Raw genomic sequence first — 21780 nt, 5'->3', positions numbered from 1 at the left:
TGTATATATGTATATATATATGTATATATGTATGTATATATGTATGTATATATGTATATATATATATATATATGTATATATATATATATATGTATATATATATATATATATGTATATATATATATATATATATATGTACACTGCTCAAAAAATGAGGCGGCGGAGAACATCCGCCGCCTCATCAGGAGCATGCCCAGGTGTTGTAGGGAGGTCTTACAGGCACGCGGAGGCCACACACACTACTGAGCCTCATTTTGACTTGTTTCAAGGACATTACATCAAAGCCTGTAGTGTGTTTTTCCACTTTAATTTTGAGTAAAACTCCAAATCCAGACCGCCATGGGTTGATACATTTAATTTTCATTGATAATTTTTGTGTGATTTTGTTGTCAGCACATTCAACTATGGAAAGAACAAAGTATTTAATAAAAATATTTAATTCATTCAGATCTACAACGTGTTAAGTGTTCCCTTTCATTTTTTGAGCAGTGTGTGTGTATATGTATGTGTGTGTATATATATGTATATGTGTGTGCGCAAAACAACAGTAAGCACAACTTCTGTGCAGAAATGAAGAATGAATGGGTTCATTCCTGGGGGTAAATGAGCAAAAATTCCAGCAAGGTTATTGTTTCTTTTGATCGTACCCATCCAAAAATTACTTGAGTAAAAATGTATCTTGAACAATAATATTATTGTCATCATTCAATCAAAATAATAAACAGCAATCGTAAAACTCATTTACTTTAAACACCACAAAAATGAATTAAATCTCTACAAATATAGTAGTCAAAGGAAGACAAATGCATTTATATTCTTATTTTCTATCCAGAAATGAGTAACCTCAGAGCAGCCTAAACAGTAACCTAACTTTACTTGAGTAATAGCAGCTTATTATTACTTTAAAATAATTTTACTCAAGTCAAAGCATTTTTGCAACAAAACTCCTTACAGTACCAGTTTTCCAAAAAGTTATTCGAGTAAATGTAGATACTACTACCTCTGTCTTAACTAGCTAGCTTAGCTAATTTAATTGTCATGTCTGTCATCTTTTAAAATCCACATGGTGACAAAAACAATACAAAATGTCTCTGTTTCTGCTCAACAGCGTCTGCATTCAGCAGCATGACTCATCTTACGCGGTTTGTTTGGAAGAAACTGGTTTTTTTTTTATGTTTGCACATGTGAATCACACCAAAGACAAGCTTCTCTGTTTACACATGGTTTGTTGTTAGCCGCCATGGCTTCGCCTGCTCGTGATGTATTTGGGTGCGGGTCAGAAAAACACGTTTCAGCATGTAAAGAAAGTCATTAAGTGGTTATAATGGCTGTAAAAAGTTTGTGGGGCAGAGGTCAGAGATGTGGGAAATGCGAGCGACATGCCCCCGTCTCCACGACGCCCATGTTGGTGTGGCAGTGTAATGTTCATTTTTCTGTCGCCCGCGCCGACCTGTGGTGGTGGTGTGGTGGTCTGGTTCTTAGGAGTGTCCTGCCATCTGAGTGGAGTGGTATAAGTGCCCTGTCACCCTTACCTTGCCTACAGCTGTCTTTCTGGGCTTCCCTTCTGCCCCTCTGTAGTGTTCATAGCAACACGTTATTCTCCAGATGAAGACTTTTACAATAATGTTACGGTTAGTCTTGGATATGTAATTTAGTTAGAAAACATTTCACTCTTCCCATCCATTTTGCCTAGTACGTTGTTGTCGAGCCAACAGACATGGTGGTGGTTCCCGTGGCCTGTACTTTTTGAGACAATGAAAACATCTTCCTGAGATAAATTAACAATCTCCGCTAACTCTTGTGTGTGGTCTGATTTTTAATCCAAGTTAAGTTTTTTCTTTTTTTTTTTTTTAAATTTCATTGACATCACCACTGTCTTTGTTTTAAAGGGCATTTAAGACTATTTAAAATTAATTTTTTCCTGCACTATTTTGCGGGGTATGTTCCAAGCGGAGTCACATTTACATTCTTAAAACTGAAAGATGACATAAAATGCTTAATCATTCCACCTCATACACTCCACCTCCACCTAAAATATGACAATCACAATAAAAATAAATCCAAAAATTTATTGTTAATTTCAATTTTATTTGGGCTAGTTACAATTTAATCTGCATTTTTATTGATTTACAGGAGCTTTAAATCCATTTAAAGTGAAAAATGTGTCAAGTCTCCAGCAAGCCAGAATAAAAAAAAAAAAAAAAAAAAAATCAGGAACACCATTCTCAGACCCCAAATCTCGTATTTTATTTGCTCTGTACAGATTTCCTTCAACATTCATCCTGGACTGCCATGACCATCAGCAGGGTGAGAGGAGGAACACAAGTCATTATTAGTTTAATCTTTGTCAAAGAAAGCAGCTTTTTTTTTTTCTTTTTCTTTTTTAAGACAGTTTTAGACAGAGGAGCTAAAGGGAGTCCAGACAGAACAATAGATGTGATGTCAGGAAGAGGTGAAGAGGAAGCAGGGAAACAATCCCTGATAAAGTCTAGTTCTTTACATGAATGGTTTCTGCACATGGTTGGGATTTGCCTGCAGCTCGACTGAAGTAATGAGAACCAAGCAGATGGACTTTCCCAGATTCACTTACCGGCACAGGATCTGCTGCACGTTTAAAACCTGCCAACCAGCCATCTTTTGGAAAGTGGCTTGTAAACCATCACTGGACTTTATAAATACTCGTCTAAAGAAGGACATATTCCAACAGTTTGCTGGCCGCTGGACTCAATAATAAGACAGGTCACAAACCAACCAGAAAGAATTCAGAAAGGAATGGTCCCCAAGACTGTCCTATAGCACACAGTTATCTGCAGAGCGACAACCACACACTGCCAACCAGCTGCAGAGACACAAAGATGCAACTCTAAGACAGCGATGCGCAAAGAATGCATAGAAACCAATCAGAAAATGAAGCTGAATAACTTCAGGAGATATTTTATGGGCTTGTGAGCATGTGTAGCTATACATTGTGATAGGTGACACATTTAGGAAGGACTTCTGTCCCCCAGACCTCTCCAGCTTTAGAGAACCAGGCCCTCATAGGCAGGGCCCTCTGACTCAGGGGACTCTCTCTGCAGGCGGAGATGCTCCAGCGTATTGTGGAAGTGTTTGTTGATCTGCTCAGTTTCTTCGCTCGCTTCCAGGTTTGGAAGATCCTCCCTGATCTTCTGAATCAGCTGGTTCAATACCTGGACAGTCACCTGGATGGGTGGGACATGATAGAAATGATATCTTACGTGCAGCATGATATTTGGATATGTAAAAAACATCCAAGTGTAGATGTAAAAGTCAGTGACATGACCAAAGACTGGAACTGTAAGATGTTTGAAAAGAAAGAAGCCATGAAACTGGTTTAATCCTCATTTAGTGGTAATAATTAATTCCGAGCCTCTGTGAAGTGAGATTTCTAAAACATGTCATGCAGGGGTTTGGTAAAAGAAAGCAGTGAATGTCATCCAGCACAGCTCGGTGAACAGCTGACGTAATTAAAACTTTCATGTCTTACCGCATCATTTTCTCTTTCATAGAAGCAGATGTATCTGTTGAGGATTTCAATGAAAAGCTGAACTTGAAGTGATGAGTCCATGCACTGGTTGGCAATCTTCAGGGCTTTCTTTAGACACTCCATCACCCGCTTTCCATCATGGATCTAGACAATATTAGTAGAATGTAATGAGATGAGTGCATGAACTTAAAGAATAGTAAAGTCTAAATGCTAAACTAAGTGATGTTTGCATTTGGTTTAATAAGTTCCCACGCACCTCTTCACCATTCTTGTCAGTGCTGCGACCGGACCAGAACAGATGTGCACATGTGCTAACAGCCCTGCACTGGTCAGGCTTTTTTAGCAGCTTAGACGCAGCCAGCGCACACTGAGTCCTCAGAGGCTCGTGGTTTTCCTCGCTGAAGCATTTCATTCGCTCAAAAGTGCCAATGATCAGTGTGATGGCTGCCAACTGGGCTTTAGAGTCACTGATTTCATCCTCATACAGAGAGAAAGCCTAGGTGGGAGATGCAAGACCTAAGTCAAAAACAATACCTTTGATGGCATCATTAACAAAGAGACCAGAGCTCCTCTAGCGTCTCTGCTTGCGTGAGCTCTTGTGGCCTGTGTGCAAGCTTGAACTCTGTGCGTTTGTGCCCTGGTGTGAGCTTCTCTGATGTTTGTGCCAGTGTGAGCTCTTGTGGTGTCTGTGCTAACATGATCTCCTCTGCCCTGTGGGCTTGTATTAAATCTCATGCCATCATGCTTTTCAACATGAGATCCGTTTGTGACTAATCTATGCTGGCTAGGTGAAGCACTAGGATGGATGTCAATCACTTTACCTGTGACATGAACTCATACGCTACAGTTTCATGGTTTTCAAAGCCAATTTCGCCTGCAGCCAGCGCCCCCTGCAGGAAGAGTCGAAGAGGCAGTTCAGAAAGCTCAGCCTTGATAAGTGCACTGATAGTCTGGTGGGCAAAAGAAAAGATCTTTTGGCACTTCTTCTCCCATTTGTCATCCTGTTGGAAGATAAAAATGTTTCAGGATTTCAAACCAACCATCAGAAAACTGCCTGGGAGCAGTAAAATGAAGGGCTGCTTACAGTTGAAGAGTTTTCTTTGTATCTGAAGGCCAGTTGGTAGGCAGCAAACACCAGAGGAGGCAGAGTGTAGCGAATCCTTTGGTTTCCACCAGAACCAAAATGTTTACGAGCCGTGTTGAGAATCTGAATGAAAAATAACACAAAACATTCTTCACAATGTTTTAAAACAGACTGGCTCTCTGCATATCCACCAGGTTGGTGAGATAAAAGGATGACTCAGCAGACTAATGGGTGGATGTTACCATCAGTGATTTCAGGCCTGACTTCAGAAATCATGACATACTCTGAAGACGTGTGATCATGATGTTCCACTGTCAACATGTGGAACTGAAAATCTTATTTATGATTTTTGTGATAGAAAATCTCCATGTGGGCAGACTGTTTCAGACACGATCCTCACTTAACATTTACTGCCCTGAAGGCCCTAAATTAAGCCCCCCCCCCCATTTCAATAAAAGAATGCAGTTTCGAGCAAAACAGGCTTAAGGTTCAAAGGTTAAAAAAGGAAGAAGAATTTAAGAAGCATTACGCAACTTTCAAACCTTAAAACTGCATTCTGGACTCGTCTGATTCCACAGTGACATAGTCTTGCCAACTATCCTGGTCCACAACTGAACCCGGTTCCCAATAGGATCGAGCTATCCTGGTGGGACTGCAACCTCAGTTTTTTTTCCTGCTCCTGGTGTTTTTCTAACATACAGTGGGACATATGGATCAGGAAGTTGACTGCCACACATAGCAGAACTCAGCTGTGTCCTGAAGGACAAGAATCTAAGTTTCCGGACCCTCTTTCCAGCGCAACTAAAAGTGTTCTATGAAGACGGAGTGATAACCTACAACGCGGTGGAGGAAGCAACAGCTGACCAAGCTAGCCAGGGACTCCCAGTGAAGGTTGTAAATTCACCGGTTACCCCCAGAGAGAAACTACAGAGGGTATCGTCATGGCAACAGGCAAGTAGCAGATGCACACGGCAGAACTGAGGAGCTGCAGGATACAAAGAGAAGCCTCAAGTATACAGACGTGAAAAGAAATAACAATGTTACTTGGCTGATATGGACAATATTGTGAATTAAATTTATTGTTGAGCTAAAATTAGAGGGGATTCCTCATACTGAAGGCACAATGTCAGTGGAAGGCCGCCTAACTCTGAAAGTAAATAGCGCTATTCCTTCATGTTCACTGGTAAAAAGTGGAAATTATCTAATGTTTGTAACCTGTAGAGGAGCACTAACACCTAATTTGTTCCGTTCACATTTCATGTTTACTGTTTGTTTCGGTTCTAAGGGATAGTTTCCAGATGTTGAGGTTGTTCTTTGTGCTCAGATAAACATAATGCGATGCAAAATGCGCCAGTGAAAATTATTTCTTTTTTATGTAAATGGGGTCTTAACATGAGCAAAATGTATAAACCAAAGAAAGAAAAGCCCAGATTGCTTTAATTCAGGGGACACACATGAATCAGGTAGAGCATATGAGGTTGAAAAGAAAGGGCTTTAAATATGTATTTTTCTCTTTTGAAAAATCTAAACACAAAAGGGGTGTGGCTATCCCTGTTTCACTTATCTATGAGCAAATCCCAGAACTCAGTGATAAAGAAGGATGGTATGCTATGAGTAACAGGAAAGATAAATGGGTCAGTAACTACAATATTAAATGTGTATGCTCCACCTGTCAACGATTGGCCCTTATATAGGATTTTTTTTTTTTTTTTACCTAATGGTAGGGGATGGTTGTTTGTGCAGGAGAAATTAACATCAGGCTAGACTTGGTTATGGACTCTTCCAACCCCATCAACCGTACAGTCCCACTCACAAAGAAAGTGAACTCTTACATGGCAGATATGGGGATAATGGATATGTGGAGAGAGTTATTCCCCTCTGTCATGGATTTCACCCATTACACAGGTTTTTTCAATGTTTAGTGACTAAAATGAAAGAAGACATAAGAGAATTCCTAGAATTAAATGACATCCAAAATCTCAACTATCTTATGGGACACGTTGAAAGCAGTAATGAGAGGAAAATTCATTTCCATTGCATCCGACCTTCACAAAACCAGAAGGCTAAAACTAGTAAATCTACACGCAAACAACGCTGAAACAGAAGGAAGACATAAATAATCCAAACCAAACTGTAAAGAAAGAAATCAAGAAATGACAGGCTGAAATCAATGATATTTATACACAGAAGAATTTAACCTTCCGGAGGCAAATTGCTATTATAGGAGGGAAATCTGCAAAATACCTTGCATATATATTATGCAAACAACAAGAGTAAAATACAGTTTTTGGAATCAGGAACCCTAAAACTAACCCCCTAGAAACTAGACTGAAAATGATTCAGAGAAGTTTTGAGGCCTTCTTTAGGAGTTTATATGCACAGCCTAATGCTGCTGAGCAGAACCTTATTGATGTGTTCCTCTGCTCTCTAGATCTGCAATCACTTTCAGACTTCAAAAATGGAAAGTTACTATAGTGAATCTCTGTGGACGAAATTAAAGAAGCTCTCTCCAGATTGAAAAGGAAAGGCTGTTTGGTCGGATGGGTTCAACTCTCAGTGGTATCATAGTCTAACGACATAACTAGTTCCAATATTACTGAAGAAATTTAACTATGTCCTTCAGGAGGGCACCGCTCCCCCTTCTTGAAGGAAGGTAATAATCTCAGTAGTACGTCTGGGCGATTAATCAGATTTTAAACTCAGTACGATCTGGGTTTTCAACGATGATAAAACTAAAAGGGTGTGATTATTTTCCTCTCTGCAGTTTCCTCTCCTGCTGTCTTCAGCTGCTAATCGAGCGTCTCTGGCGTTGCAGCGCTGTGCTGTAAACTCCTCCCACAGCCGCTTTGCTTTCATTCAGACACTGTTGCCAACTTGGAGACTTTCTCACTAAATCTGGTGACTTTTTTGTTAAAAACGACAAATCTAGCAGCTTTTACTGGAGTTATTAGAGACTTTTCTGGTGTTTTGGCGACTGACTTGAAGGCACATATTGTTCTGCAGTTACTGTAAGGAAGGAGCAGCGGGAGCCTCTCCCGTCCTAAAGCACTCCCAGGCGGCCAGTCTCAGTCGGCTCCGGCTGCAGGTCCATGTAGAATAACTGCAGTAGGTTGTGGAAGTTTCACGACAGTATAGTTTATACCATTGTCAGTGACAACTGGCTGCATTATTTTCCTATACATAGTTTGGTGAGTTAAACACTGTAAAATCCCTCCGTTACGGGGTGTTACCATAGCAACGTGTTAATCAGCTTGTTCAGATCAGCCGTCTTTTAACAGGTGCATGAGAAAAACACGCTGCAGCCTGACAGCGGTTGTTTGGTATAAAACGTACATCCAGGCCAACGTAAAATATTTTCTATATAAGTAGTAGATACGGATTAAACAACTCTGAACCGCGCATTAGACGGTTATAATGCACAGCGCTGTTTAAAAATACTGGATAATTGTGTTAAATAATCAAGATCTCAATTTCAGTCAAAATAATCGTGATTATAATTTTTGTCATAATCAAGCAGCTCTACTCAGTAATCACAAAAGAGGGGAAAGATAGAGAATGTAAATGTCCTCAGTTTAGATTAGAAATTGTTCATCTGTATTCTTGCTTGCAGATTAGGGAGGTTATTACCTGACCTCATAAACCTGGACCAGAATGGCTTTATCTCAAACGAACTGACAAAATAAAAAAAAAAAGTTATATTATCCTAAGCCATATGCCATAAGCCATATAAATAAAACTCATTCAGTTGTTGTCTAGATGCCAAAAAGGCTTTTGACTCTCTACAAGGTGCTAAAAAAGTTTGGTTTACAGGAAAACTTTATTAGAGTAATTCAGGCTCTGTATGACAGACCCACAGCCTGTATTAAAATCAATGAGGACCTATTGGATGCCTTCACGGGGGATCGGGTTTGCAGACAGGGTTGTGGACTTATGCCTGTCGCAATAGGCAATAAATCAGTTCATCACAGGATAAGAAAAAATGTGCACAATAAGTTTGCCAGAAGCAATAACTTTCATTTGTATTTCTTTCCTTCTATCCCATTTGTTTTAAGACATATTAACTAAACATGGCAATACTACAAGTTCCCATCTGCACTTAAAACACTGCAATTTTCCCAGCTGTGAAAAAAAGACCTAAACAAACAGGTTAGCTCTATTTTCCCGACAGTCCATGATCACTGACGTGTTTAACCGACAGATTAAATACGAACAGGACAGTGCAACAAGGTGTGCACTCAGACAGCGTGGTTGGTAAAGCAACAATGCCCTTTAATGTTGTTAAAAATGCGACATTTTGAAAAATGCTGCAAACATTTTACAGCCAGTATGAATTACCTGGATGAACATACATGTCACAAATAGCAATTCCACAACTTTTCAGTGACATGAAAAAGGACATACTGAAGGCAATCGAAGATTCCATCTCTGGTCAACTCCAAACATGTCCACTTATATGAGCTTGACCATAGACTATGTAACTGTGTTACACTGTGTTTAGAGACCATATGTTCCAGATCCCCACATTGCTTAAACCCTGGGAGAAATTCGGATCAGTTTTAGCAGACCGGGGACGGGATAAGCGCAAACTAGTCTGCACATCAAGCTAAATGTTCTTTAGAAATTAAAGTCTGTTGATCTGTGAGTTGGTGTACTTGCATTATTGTGGCATTATTGTTATTGTAGTTGAAAATGGTCTCAAAATGATAATAAAAGCTTAGCACAATATTATCGTCTATCGCAATAATTTCTGAGACAATTAATTATATGGCAAAATATGTTATCATGACAGGCCTATGTGGACTTTTACCCCTCCTTTTTGATTTTCTTTATAGAGACACTAGGTCAGCTGAGACCAAAATGTTAGGGCTGTTGCACTGTCAGGAGTGCAACATAAGATCACAATGTTTGCCGATGATGTCTTGGTTTGCCTGGGGGACCCAAAGAGGTCTTTAGTTGATTTGATAAACACTCTGGAAGACTTTAGGAAGCTATCTGTTTATAAAGTCAATATCTCAAAAACACATGTGATCGTACTTAACTATACAGAATATATCTGACCAGGGACTTCTTGGGGCTCTTCCAGGCAAACTATGACCCAGTATCTTCAAAGATAAAAGAGGAACTACGCAGATGGATCCTATTTACCTTCTTGAGCTTTAGCTCTAGGATAAGTGCAATAAAAACAAGAGATGCACCGATCGGTTTTGATCGGAGCTCACAAAAAATGTCAGAGCAGGCCGATCAGATGACATTTACTACAATCCGCCGACAGGGCATTTATTCTCAGCCTCCTAAGGGGAGCACTAATACAAACTTACTGCCGGAATGTGAATGAGCAGCAGAAGAATAACTTAGTGTCCACACTAAAAATGGCATCGCCAGTGTGGGAGTTTTACAATGTGTCCGAAAAGGACAACAAATTTGCCGTTTGCAAGGTGTGTGCCAAGGAGATACCTCAAGGAGGAATGCAACAAAAGAATTTCTATACAACAAACATGATAAGACATTTGAAAGTTTCTCATATAAACCTATAACCTATAGCAACGCCACTAACTCAGCTGACTAACGGATACTTACAAACGACAGCAGCCCTACAGCAGCAACAGCAAGAAAAAGAAAGAACTAAATCGTAAAGTAATGGATTTTTTTTTGCCTTGCTCATCAACCGCTTTTCGTTGTAGAAGACATCGGGTTCAAACGCCTCGTCAACTGCTTGGATCCACGTTACACGCTGCCAAGTCGTAAACATTTCATTGATCAATGCCTGCCGGAGCTGAACCTAAGTATCTCCAGTCACATCCGAAGCCTTATGTAGGACGACAAAATCAGGTCAGTTGGCTTCACAACTGACATTTGGAGTTCTAGTGTGAGTCCCACGTTGATGCTGAGTTTAACCGCGCAGTTTATTGATGAAAAGTTTGCGCTGAAAAGAGTTGTGCTCCACTCACAAGAGTTACCTGGATCACACACGGCAGATGCCATCGCAAAAGCTTTCACAGACATGTTCCAAATAACACATTCTATATAAAGGCCAAATGGAAGAGAGAGTCACACATTAGCATTTCTGTGGAATAGTGGGAAAGCATCTGGGCCTAACATATGCTTTTTTTTTCTTTTTTTTTCTAAACTTTATGTCAAACTGGATGGATGTACCTTGGTGTCGATTTGAACAGTTCAGTCAGTCTGGTGTTTTGCGGGAGAGGGGGGCTGAGTAGTACTTCTCAAACTTAATCTTGCCCAGTTCATCAGGCGGTGAATGTCATCTATGTATATCCAGCAATAAAGTGAGAAATACATGTAAATAAATTCTCCCCATTATGGATTAGTTCTGACTTTGCTAATATAGTGAAATGGTTGCCGATTACACTTGGCCTTCAGCCAGTGGCAGCGCTCATGGCATATTAGCAGCTGCTGTAAGTAGGGCAGGTTAAACTGAATTCTGGCTCACTCAGTCCTGGAGACAAAGGCCTTGTCCACATGTAGCAGGTATCTCCCAAAAGGAAGATATTTTTCTCCGATTTGGCCTGTCATCCACACCAAAATGTTTTTGGCATTTTGGGGGTTACTGTTAAGGGGTTAAGAGACGAAGGATAGAAATTCATGGCTGTTTAGAATAGAAAGGGTAGGGTGATTGGGGTGTGCTTGTATGTGCAAAGAGTTTAAGGATCTTATTATGTGGTGTGTGTTTTTAAATTAATGAGCCACCTGAGGAAGAAAAGGTGACTCTGTCCCTTCCTGTATGCCTGTATTGACTGACCATTCCAACCTTTGGTCCAGAACCACCTCCAGGTACTTGTAGGTCTTCACATTCTCCATTTCCTCTCCACCAATACAGAATTTATTATGCATAAATAATATTTATTGTGTTATTTTGTGTTGCTGGTTGTACGAGAAGTGCTTTATAAAAAAAAGGTTTGATTTGATTAGCAAAGTTCAGGTCTGGAAAAGTAACATTACTTTTCTTCCGAACACATAAAACTGTGACATCTAAGCCAACATCTGCCCGTTCCAGCTGCTGCATCATGAGCCCATCACACCATACAAACAGAACATGGTGTGTGACAGTTTAGAGCAGCGTAGATAAAGATGAGATAAGCATGGAAATGAACACATACCAGATACTGCTGGTCTGGATCATCAGAATGGAATAGGTGGATGAAACGACCCACAAGGCTCTGCTCCTCTGCAAAGTCCTCTGGGTCTGGATCATCAGCTGGCTGGTCCGGTTGATCCTGGATTAGTGTGGACACTAAGCTCAAGATGGCGTCAACCTGTAGAATCCCAAATTTTTCTCAATGTCAGCAAACAACATGAAAAACAAGCAAACAGATAGTCTGTGTGTTACTGAAGTCCAACCTGCTCCTGAGCCACGATGGTGGTGTTGAACTCCAGCGTGTTGCTCAGGACGTAGCAGCTCATGCTCTTACGGGACTCGTAGTCAAAGTATTCAAAAAGTGGAGGGAAGTGTTTGAGCTGAAGCACCATCAGGATGCTGTTGTAGGAATCCACAGGGATCTTCAGAAGACGGGTCAGCTCCTTGGACACAGCGCTGCTGGTTGCTATGCTGCAGGCGGGGAACACAGTGTTAAAAAGGGTCACCCAACATGCCAATCATGCACTCATGAGTGGATGTGTGGTGTTTTTTATATCCAGATGTTTTCATTCAGGCTCTGCAACCTTATCAGGACCTTCTAGTACTGGGTCGTCCTCTTCATCATGACTTTAGAGTACAGACTTGTCTTCTTAATCAGGACCTTCTCATACCTGGTTTATTAAAAAAAAAATAATAATAATAAACCAGGTAAAAAAAATAAAAAATGCTGCCAAGTGATTGGCTGGTCAGAAAAAAGTGTAACCAAGAAGTTAGACCCAATAAATGAATAAAATTAAATCAAATGAATGAAAATTAATTCAGTTTAATTTATTAAATTCAATACTTTCATAAATTAATTAGACTGAAACTTAAATTTATTTGAATTTATTAAATGTATATAATTAAATGTATTAATCTATTTTATCCATTCATCATTCAGAAGGGGTCCTCTCACACCCTTAATTCCAGGGTTTTTCCGGGAGGGCGGTTCAGGCGGGGTAAGCTGCCCAGTGATCCTGGGTCTGGGCTGGACTGGCTGAGGGGCGAACTCAGCTGGCTCTGGGAGTTGCTGGGTCGGCTAGGTCTGGGGAATGGGGGGGGGGGCGGCTGGAGGTGGTGGCCGGTAGTTGTGGGGGCCGTGATCGGGGCCTTGATGGTCTCTGCCCCCGCAGGGGCGTCCCGCACGGGACATGTTGGGAAAGAAAGATGAGGGTGTGCTGGAGCGAATGGATTGAGTTGCGGATGGAATGTGAGAGAATAGAGGTGGGGAGAAGGTGTGTATGTGTAGAGAGGAGGTGGGGTGGGGGAGTGTGCAAAGGGGTGTGAATGAATAAAGGGGGAGTATGCAAGTGGGGTGTAGAGGTGGAGGGACGGGGTGGGAGGTGTTGGGACGTATAGGGGGTAGTGTATGAATGAAGACGGAAAGGTGAGTTGGGGTGCGTGTGGGTAGGGAGGGGGTGGGTGATTTGAAGAGTGGTGGGGATGTTTATGGGATGGGGTGTGTGTGCGGATAAATAAGGGAGTGTGTGAACTGGGGACGAGAAGGGGGTCGCGTGTCGAGGTGTGTAGAGAGGGAGCTCGTGAGGGGAGTTGTGTTATGCTGTATGTATGTGCGCATCGGGGAGTATGTGAGCGGGGGCAGGGGAGTAGGGGGGTGTGACATGGAGCATGTGGGTATGTGTCGGGAGGGAGTACGTGCTTGTGAGTGAGTTGGTACGTGTGTGTGGGAATTAGGGCTGGGCGATATGACCTTTTAGTAATATCCCGATATTTTTATGCCATGTCACGATATACAATATATATCTCGATATTTACCTTGAATGAATGCTTTGGTGCATACAATCACATCAGTAAGATGATTGTGTGTCTCCATTAAAACACAATTGTTCATACTGCATTAAGATATGCTGATTTTAAACATTTATGCCAAAAGGATGAAATTGTAACGAAGCAAACTGATCAAAACCGTATTTATTGAACAGTTAAAGCAGTGGCAGAAACATGTCATTTTAAAAGAAAATAAAGTGACTTTGCATGATGTAATAAATGCAACGTATGAAAATAGGTGCTCTGGGGGGACTTTTCAAATGATGAACTATTATAAGGCTTTGCTTTATGGATACGTTTTTGAGTTGTCGTGTATTTCTTTTTATTGCAGAGTTTAGCGTAGAAATCAGTCTTATAATCCAGGCAGAATGTCCTCGTATCGTCTCCAATAAACGGCTTCAGCCAGCTTTTAATTCAGGGTTTGATTCCCACTCCTTTCTGTACTTTCTAGAGACATGACGAGCTAGATAAATATGCTTGTGTCACACACACAGTGGATGAGGTGAGTAAATGACAGAGGCTGTGAATGTAATCAAATATGATTTATTTTTGCGTGACGTGAAAAACTTTGTAATTTACGTCCCACTCTGTAATCCAGAGCGGGATCAGTGGTGGATTTGGCTGTTCATTGTGACTGTAGGTGGAGTGGTGCAGGTGTCCTCTCTGCTCCTCTGACTGGCTGCAGCTGCAGCCGGAGCGACTGAGTGCTTTAGGACGGGGAGAGACTCTCCTTCTGACAATAACTTTACAATATGTGCTTTAAAGTCAGTTGCCAAAACACCAGGAAAGTCTCCAATAACTCCAGTAAAAGCCGCTAGATTTGTCGCTCGTCGCTTTTCACAAAAAAAAGTTGCCAGATTTAGCGAGTAAGTGGCTCCACGCTGACGTAGCATGTAGCTCACGTTATGTACGTAACTAGGTGCGCTTGCTTTAACTCTCTGTGCAAAGTGGTGCAGAGTCAAGGAGGAGGGAGGAAACCCCGCCCACAGCTAAAAACAGCTGCGTGACAACAGGATACTTGAATATGACGAATATTAGGCATTTTCTATATCGCACAGGGGACTAGCCACGATATCTCCAGTATATTCGATATATCGCCCAGCCCTAGTGGGAATATGTGTGTGGGTGGCTGTGTATGCCTGTGTGTGTGCCCGGGGAGCGCGGCTGGTGCACTGGGGTGTGGCCTGACTGCCACTCGGCGGCGATCCGGGGATCCTGGCTGGGCCCTCTGCCCTCGGCGGTGGGGGGTTGCCTTTGGGCTCTTGGGGCCTGCGCTCTGTCTGCCCTGGGCGGCCGGTGCCCGGCAGGGCCGGTTCTTGCCGGTCTGGGCCTGCTGGGGCCCGTTCCCCCTGACTGTAGGGGACCACAGCTGGGGCTCCCCTCTGATGCCTCCTGGTTGGGGTGGTTGGATCCAGTGCTGCCGGCTACCTGAGTCTCGGGGTCTTCCTGGCCTTCCTCTTGCCTTTATGTGGGTGGGGTCACATTGACATGATCACTCTTCTCCGAGCACGTTCCACTCTGTATGTTCTGCATGTGACACAGTCACTGAGTCATCTGCAGGTTTATTCACTAACAGCAGCTAGTTTTCTTTGTCTCCCATTATTATTTAATCCGACAGTTTTTGGTGCTCCTGTCACTTGATAGCTTAGTTCTCCACAAGGGGTGCATGACTCTAAGATTGGCCTGTTTGTGTATGTGTGTGTGAATGCGTATGTACATGCGTTTATATAGATGAATATGTATGGGTATACACATGTTCATGCAAATGTCTTTTTTTTTTCTTTTCCTTCTTTCTCTTTCTTTTCCTCTCACTCTATGAGGTGTTTTCTTTCTCTTTCCATTTGTCTTTCTGTTTCTCTTCTATCTTCTCCAGTCTGGTCCAGCAGTAGAAACAATATAATTACAATTATACAAAATAAATAGAGAAATAAAAAAAGAATCCAGAAAATCAAGGGGATCATCATACCAGTAATGCTCCCCTTGGCAAAGTAAATTTGCTCAGCAGAACACAGCATCCAGACCATCATTCTGCTGCTTAAATGCTGGACAAGTCACAAAAAAATAAAATAAAATAAAAATAAATATTTTATTTATATTGATAATTAATTATAAAAATATTTTGAATAGTGAAGTGGATGCAAGTTTATTTGTTGAATGTACTTGATATGTATTAAAAAGAAGAGAGAGAGACAGACAGAGAGAGACTGCGACAACACTAATCAACAGAACTGGTTCTACCAGGTCCGCTGCAGTGCGTTTCTGAAGTATCCCATCGCCGTCGCTTTCCACTTCTGAAATTACTGTATATCAATTTAAAGCAGAGTGGATTTGGTGGATTTTGCCAGTAAATATTACATGTCCATTTTGGATGTATTTTATTCTGAAACCGTTCGGTGAAACATAGTTTCACTTAATATATGAGTGAAACTATATATATTAAGTTAACATGTCATGAATTTCTGAAATGAAATTGTTGTGATGCGTAACGTCAGATTGCCTGCTAACAAAACAGATGAACTCAAGGTGCTAACAAGGTCTCAGAAAGAATACAGAGTGCAATATTACGTGCTTTACCAGTCACCTGAAAAAGCTGCTGAACATCAAAAAGAAAGCCTTCAGGGATGGAGACAGGGAGTTATTGAGGGCAACACAAAAACAACTTAGAACACAAACTAAGAAGTGCAAGGAGGACTACAGGAAGAAGTTAGAAAGTCAGCTCCAGCAGAATAACGTGAGGGATGTATGGTCTGGAATGAAGAATTCAATTCAATTCAACTTTATTTATATAGCGTCAAATCACGGCAATGCCATCTCAAGACGCTTTACAGACAGAGGGGAAAACATAATGAAGATCACTGGCTTCAAGTTAAAGGGGGACCAGCCTGATGGAGGTCTGGACAGAGCTAATGAGCTGAACATATTCTTCAACAGGTTCAGTTCACCCCCTACCTCCAGCCCAACAGACCACACACCCTCCATAAGCCCACTGCTTTCCTGTCACGCCTCCAATCTGTCACCCTGCAGCTCAGTCATGGACCAGAACACAGCTTCATCTCCCTCCACATCAGGACATCCTGAGACCTCCACCTTGTTTGTCTCCTGCAATCAGGTTATGAAGCAACTTGAGAAACTGAACCAGAACAAGGCTGCAGGTCCAGATGGTGTCAGTCCCAGAGTTCTCAAGACCTGCTCAGAACAACTATGTCCGATTCTCCAGCACCTTTTCAACACCAGTCTGAGACAAAATAGAGTCCCAGTGCTGTGGAAAACCTCCTGCCTTGTTCCAGTGTCTAAAAAAACGCAACCAGCTGAACCAAGTGACTACAGACCAGCTGCCCTGACATCTCACATCATGAAAGTCCTGGAGAGACTCTTACTGGCTCACCTCAACAAGCAAGTAAACACCTTTCAGGACCCATTCCAGTTTGCATATCGTAATGGACTTGGGGTTGAAGATGCCATCATATACCTGCTCCAGAGAGCACACGCTCATCTGGACCATTCAGGCAGCACTCTGAGGGTCATGTTCTTTCATTTCTCAAGTGCTTTTAATACCATTCAGCCTGCTTTGTTATGTGAGAAGCTCCATAAATTCCAGGTGGATACCTCCACAACCACCTGGATCTATGACTATCTCACAAACAGACCCCAGTTTGTGAGACTGAAAGGTTGTGTGTCTGAGATGGAGGTCAGCAGCACTGGTGCACCACAAGGAACTGTACTCTGGCCATTCCTCTTCACTCTGTACACCTCAGACTTCCAGTACAACTCTGAGTCCTGTCATCTGCAGAAATACTCTGATGACTCTGCAGTTGTGGGGTGTATCAGGGATGGACAAGAAGCAGAGTACAGAGAACTGGTCAGTCAGTTTGTTAAATGGTGCGGTGACAATCATCTCATATTAAATAGCAGCAAAACAAAAGAGATGATTGTTGACTTCAGGAGGAAGAAGAATAAACAAAGCACTGTTTCCATCCTGGGAGAGGAGGTGGAGGTGGTGGAGGAATACAAGTATCTTGGAGTTCAGCTGGACAACAAACTGGACTGGAAATGCAACACTGACTACATCTACAAGAAAGGTCAGAGCAGACTGTACTTCTTAAGGAAGCTGAGATGGTTTAACGTCTGCACCAAGATGTTGCATATCTTCTATAAGTCTGTTGTGGAGAGTGCAGTCAGCTTTGCAGCATCTGCTGGGGTAGTAGCATCAGAACCAGACACAACTGGTCAAGGTGCTTTTGTGCTGAGAGGAACTCTGGAGCCACTGATTGTCCAAAGAAGAATGCTGCACAAGCTGATGAAGATGATGGAGGATTCTTCACACCCTCTCCACAACACAGTGATGAAACAACAAAGTGTGTTCAGTGAAAGACAGAAGATCATTCCTGCCAGCAGCCTCCGAAGCAAGACTTCCTCTAATTAACAACAATTATCTACTACAATATTGAATTTTCCTTTGGGATTAATAAAGTATTTTTCAATTAACTTAATTCAATTTTAAAAAGGCCTACACCAACTATGGCACCACACAGACGCTCCACTCTGAACCTCTGCTGGTAAAATATGGTACCGGAGTGAAAGCTCGGCGCACCAGCTGCGCAGCGCCTCCACAATGCTTCCACATGTTGTGACACTAACCCTTTGTTAAATCAGTGTGTTGTGACTCTACATGTGTGTGTGTGTGACACTGTGACCCTTTGTCAGGTTGACTTACTGCTCCAGATTGAGCTTGTTAAAGATCTCCACCGTGCTCTCCAGGACCTTGTCTACGTAGTCCACGCGATCAGGGTAACACTTCATGGCCAAATTTATAAGAGAGACTTGAAGAGAGACCACGTCCTCTGATGGCATGTCCTGGCGGGACTGAGGGAGGACAAAGAATGCTGTTGAGCAGTAAATCGTCCTGAGAGAGGAAAGTAAACCGGTGCACTCACCTGAATGACAGTGGCCACCTGCTGAGAGAAGATGTCAAACAACTTTATCTCAGGTGGAATACCTGGACCATCTTCTCGATGAGCAAACAGAGCAAGCCTGGAAAAACAAGACATCTTTAACAGCGTTCCTGTTAAAAGGGAGTTTTCCTTTCCACTGTCGCCTCATGCAAGCTCGGGCCGAGAGACTGGATTGAAGTCAAGATTTGATGCAATCTGTTGGTTTTTCTTAGCTACACTATTTATAATGAATTGGCTTGAAATGATGTGTCTTTGAAGTGCTCTGAGATGACATTGTTGTGAAATGGCGCTTCACAAATAAAGCGGAATTGAATCTTTACAAACATCTTACGTCCAGACATCTCACTTAGCTCTGACCCTGCCTCTGTGAGGGCAAACCAAGCTTACTAGGCCTGTCACAGTAATAAATGTTGCCATGCGATTGTCTCAGAAATTATTGCGACAGTGGAGAATATTGCGCTAAGCGATTATTGCTGTCATTTTGAGACCATTTTCAACTAAAGTAACAATAATGCCATAATAATGCAAGCACACCCTTTCAAAAGATCAACACTTAAAGTTGTGGAATTGCTGTTTGTAACATGTATGTTTATCCAGGTAATTCTTACTGGCTGTCAAATGCTTGCAACATTTTTCAAAATGTCGCCTTTTTAACTATATTAAAAGGGCAGCATCGCTTGAGCAACCACGCTGTCTGAGGGCACACCATGTTGCACTGTCCTGTAGGTAGTTAATCTGTCAGTTAAACACCTCAGTGATCGTGAGCTGTCGGGAAGATGGAGCTAGCTAAGATGGAGCTGTTTGTTAAGGTCTTTATTTTCCAGCTGGGAAAGCCGCTGTTGATAATTGGTTTTTAAGTGCAGATGGAAGTTTGTTGTATTGCCGTGTTAACATTGTCAAAACAAATGCAGCAAAGAGAAAAGAAAGAAATGAAAATTATTGCGTCTGGCAAACTTATCACACACATTTTTTTAAATTGTGCAATCAATTGACTCATTGCTTATTGCAACAGGCCTACAGGCTACAACAGGTAAATGTGTGTTTTTTGGTTGGTGGTGGTTGGTGATGAGGGGGGGGGCAGTGGTGGTAGAGTCGCTTGTGGAGATGGGACATTTCACATTGACACTCCAAAGCCTGTTTCACTTAGTCTAAACAGACTGGTTGGAACAACTGTGTTGAGGCTTCAGTTAAATATCTGTGATCATGTGACCAAAGTCATTGGAGGTCTCATTCATCCAGGATTACATCATTGATTGTAATCACTGGTACCTTTCATTCATTTGAATCCTGTAGCTTGGAGAGAACAATACTGATAGAGAATGCAAATAAAACAATTCCAACGGGAACATTTTGACTTTGTGTCACCCATAAACGTAGGCATATCTAATCTGCTAACTGTATGTCCACAACCGTTGTGAGGAGTAAATGGTTGCAGAAAACGAGTAAATGGTATGTCTGGCTGCAACTAACGATTATTTTAAGAGTCGATCAATCTGTAAATTGTTTTTTCGATTAGTCACAATTATTTCTGTCACACCCACTATATGCGCTTCCAATTGATGCAGCTTTTTTTTTTTTTTTTTTTTTTTTTTTTTAAACAAGCTCCAGTATGTTTTACTCCACTCTTCACTTGCATCATGATTATCACCCAGATTTCCAGTCGATCACGCCATAAGGTCCTTTGGTAAAGTAAAATGACTCCTGAACCAGTTGAATATCAAATATAAGCGTAACAGCTTACTACAAATTTTAAAACAAATAAACATACTTATAATGTCACATCCAAACTACAGAATTTGCCTCAAAAAGAAAAAATAAATAAAATATTTTAATTGTACAATCGTGTCGGTTTATTTTCTCCTCGTTTCATAATCCAGGAAATTTCTGGGAAAATAAGAATCTGGGAAGGTTGACCCCTGACCCCTTAAAAACCGGGAGTCTCCCGCAGAAAACGGGATACTTGACAGGTATGACAAAACTACGTAACTACTCGATAATTCTAACTTACCCATCAGGAATGCTAGCAGAAACCATGACTCCAGGGTGCTTTCTCTTCACATGCATAACTGTTGTCCTGCCGTGGTACGTCAACTCTGCGTGGCAGACTACACATTTCACCTTTTTGGACAGGTTGTTTAGCTGGAAAAACTCCCAAACATTTGATGCACGAGGTCTAAAGCTGTTTTCACTCGACTGTTTAGGTTGCGCCGCCATCAGTCTTGAGTTGTTCTTTGTTAGTTAAGAAGACGGTGCACAAAATGACAATACTGCCCCCCGCACTTCCTGTGGCATCAAGTCATTTACTTGATGTTTACAGTTCTTTTACGGTCTAAAAAGCCGTCGCGTTAAGTTGCCTGGCGCAGCGTTTTAACAGCAAAGCCGTTACGGGCGTTAATAGCACGACGCGTCGACAATGAAATTTGGCGTCAATGAATTTTTATTGTCGACGAATCGTTGCAGTCCTAATGGTATGATATAAAACAGAGAATAATTAAGTAGTTTCAAACAAACATGGCTTTTTAGTCCACCAGGACTTTAATAAGCGACAGGACAACTTTTATCATCATACTGAGATTTAAAAATGTAACATCACATTCAGAAAGAAGAGATGACTGTTTAAGATTGAACTTGTGGATTTTATGTTGGAAGTATAAGAAATTAAAATGGGGGAAATGTTTGGAAGTTTGAGGCTGCTGTAACTGCAGCTGACCACTAGATGTCACCATTATGGTGGTTCCTGAGGACTGGTCCCAAGGGCCAGTACCAAGTCTGGATAAATGGGTTACGTCGGGAAGGCATTGGCATAAAGCATGCCCATTCACTCATGCAGTGATTCACCGTGGTGACTCTGCAGGGCTTTGTCTGGGATCTTGTTCAGAATTTTACTGTGCTGCATTGAAGAGCAAATGACGTGGTCCTCTTTGTTTCATTGGGCTGGGACCTTCAATTCCCACAGCAGACTGAAGCAGCTGGGAAAGGGTGATGCGTCCCTTCCAGGTTGGGAATGTGGAGGAATTCCGATCTCTTGGGGTCTTGTCCGAGAGCGAGACAAATGGAGCAAGAGATTGCATGGTGGATCGGTGCAGCATCAGTGATGATGAGGGTTCTGCATCACTCTGTCGTGGGGTTGCTCAGAGCAGAGCTGCTGCACCTTTGCATGAGCATTTAATCCATGGCTGGGCAACTCTGGTCTTCAATGGCTGCAGAGTTTGATGTCATGCTCTGCACAAGTTTTTTAATTAAGTCTGATGTCTGTTGCAGCAAGGAAATTCCCAACACTTGCAGGACTGTGGCCCTCAGTGACCCCTGATCTAATCAG

At 41.9% G+C, this 21780-nt stretch overlaps 1 protein-coding gene across 1 annotated transcript in view; it reads right to left on the bottom strand.

Annotated features, from left to right (window-relative positions):
• Positions 1-2098: 2098 nt before the first annotated feature.
• Positions 2099-21780, bottom strand: part of vps35 (VPS35 retromer complex component) — a 31620-nt gene continuing 11938 nt past the window's right edge. The window contains exons 9-17 of the mRNA XM_079243687.1: positions 18444-18540; positions 18224-18372; positions 11946-12153; positions 11705-11860; positions 4590-4712; positions 4327-4506; positions 3762-4001; positions 3506-3649; positions 2099-3200 (exon numbers count right to left, since the gene is read on the bottom strand). Coding sequence (XP_079099813.1) covers positions 3021-3200; positions 3506-3649; positions 3762-4001; positions 4327-4506; positions 4590-4712; positions 11705-11860; positions 11946-12153; positions 18224-18372; positions 18444-18540 — 1477 coding nt within the window. The 3' untranslated portion in view covers positions 2099-3020. The remainder of the gene's footprint in view (positions 3201-3505; positions 3650-3761; positions 4002-4326; positions 4507-4589; positions 4713-11704; positions 11861-11945; positions 12154-18223; positions 18373-18443; positions 18541-21780) is intronic.

This window comes from Telmatherina bonti (genome assembly GCF_933228915.1).
Source record: "Telmatherina bonti genome assembly, chromosome: 1".
Taxonomy (NCBI): domain Eukaryota; kingdom Metazoa; phylum Chordata; class Actinopteri; order Atheriniformes; family Telmatherinidae; genus Telmatherina; species Telmatherina bonti.
This window is presented reverse-complemented; position numbering and strand designations above follow the sequence as displayed.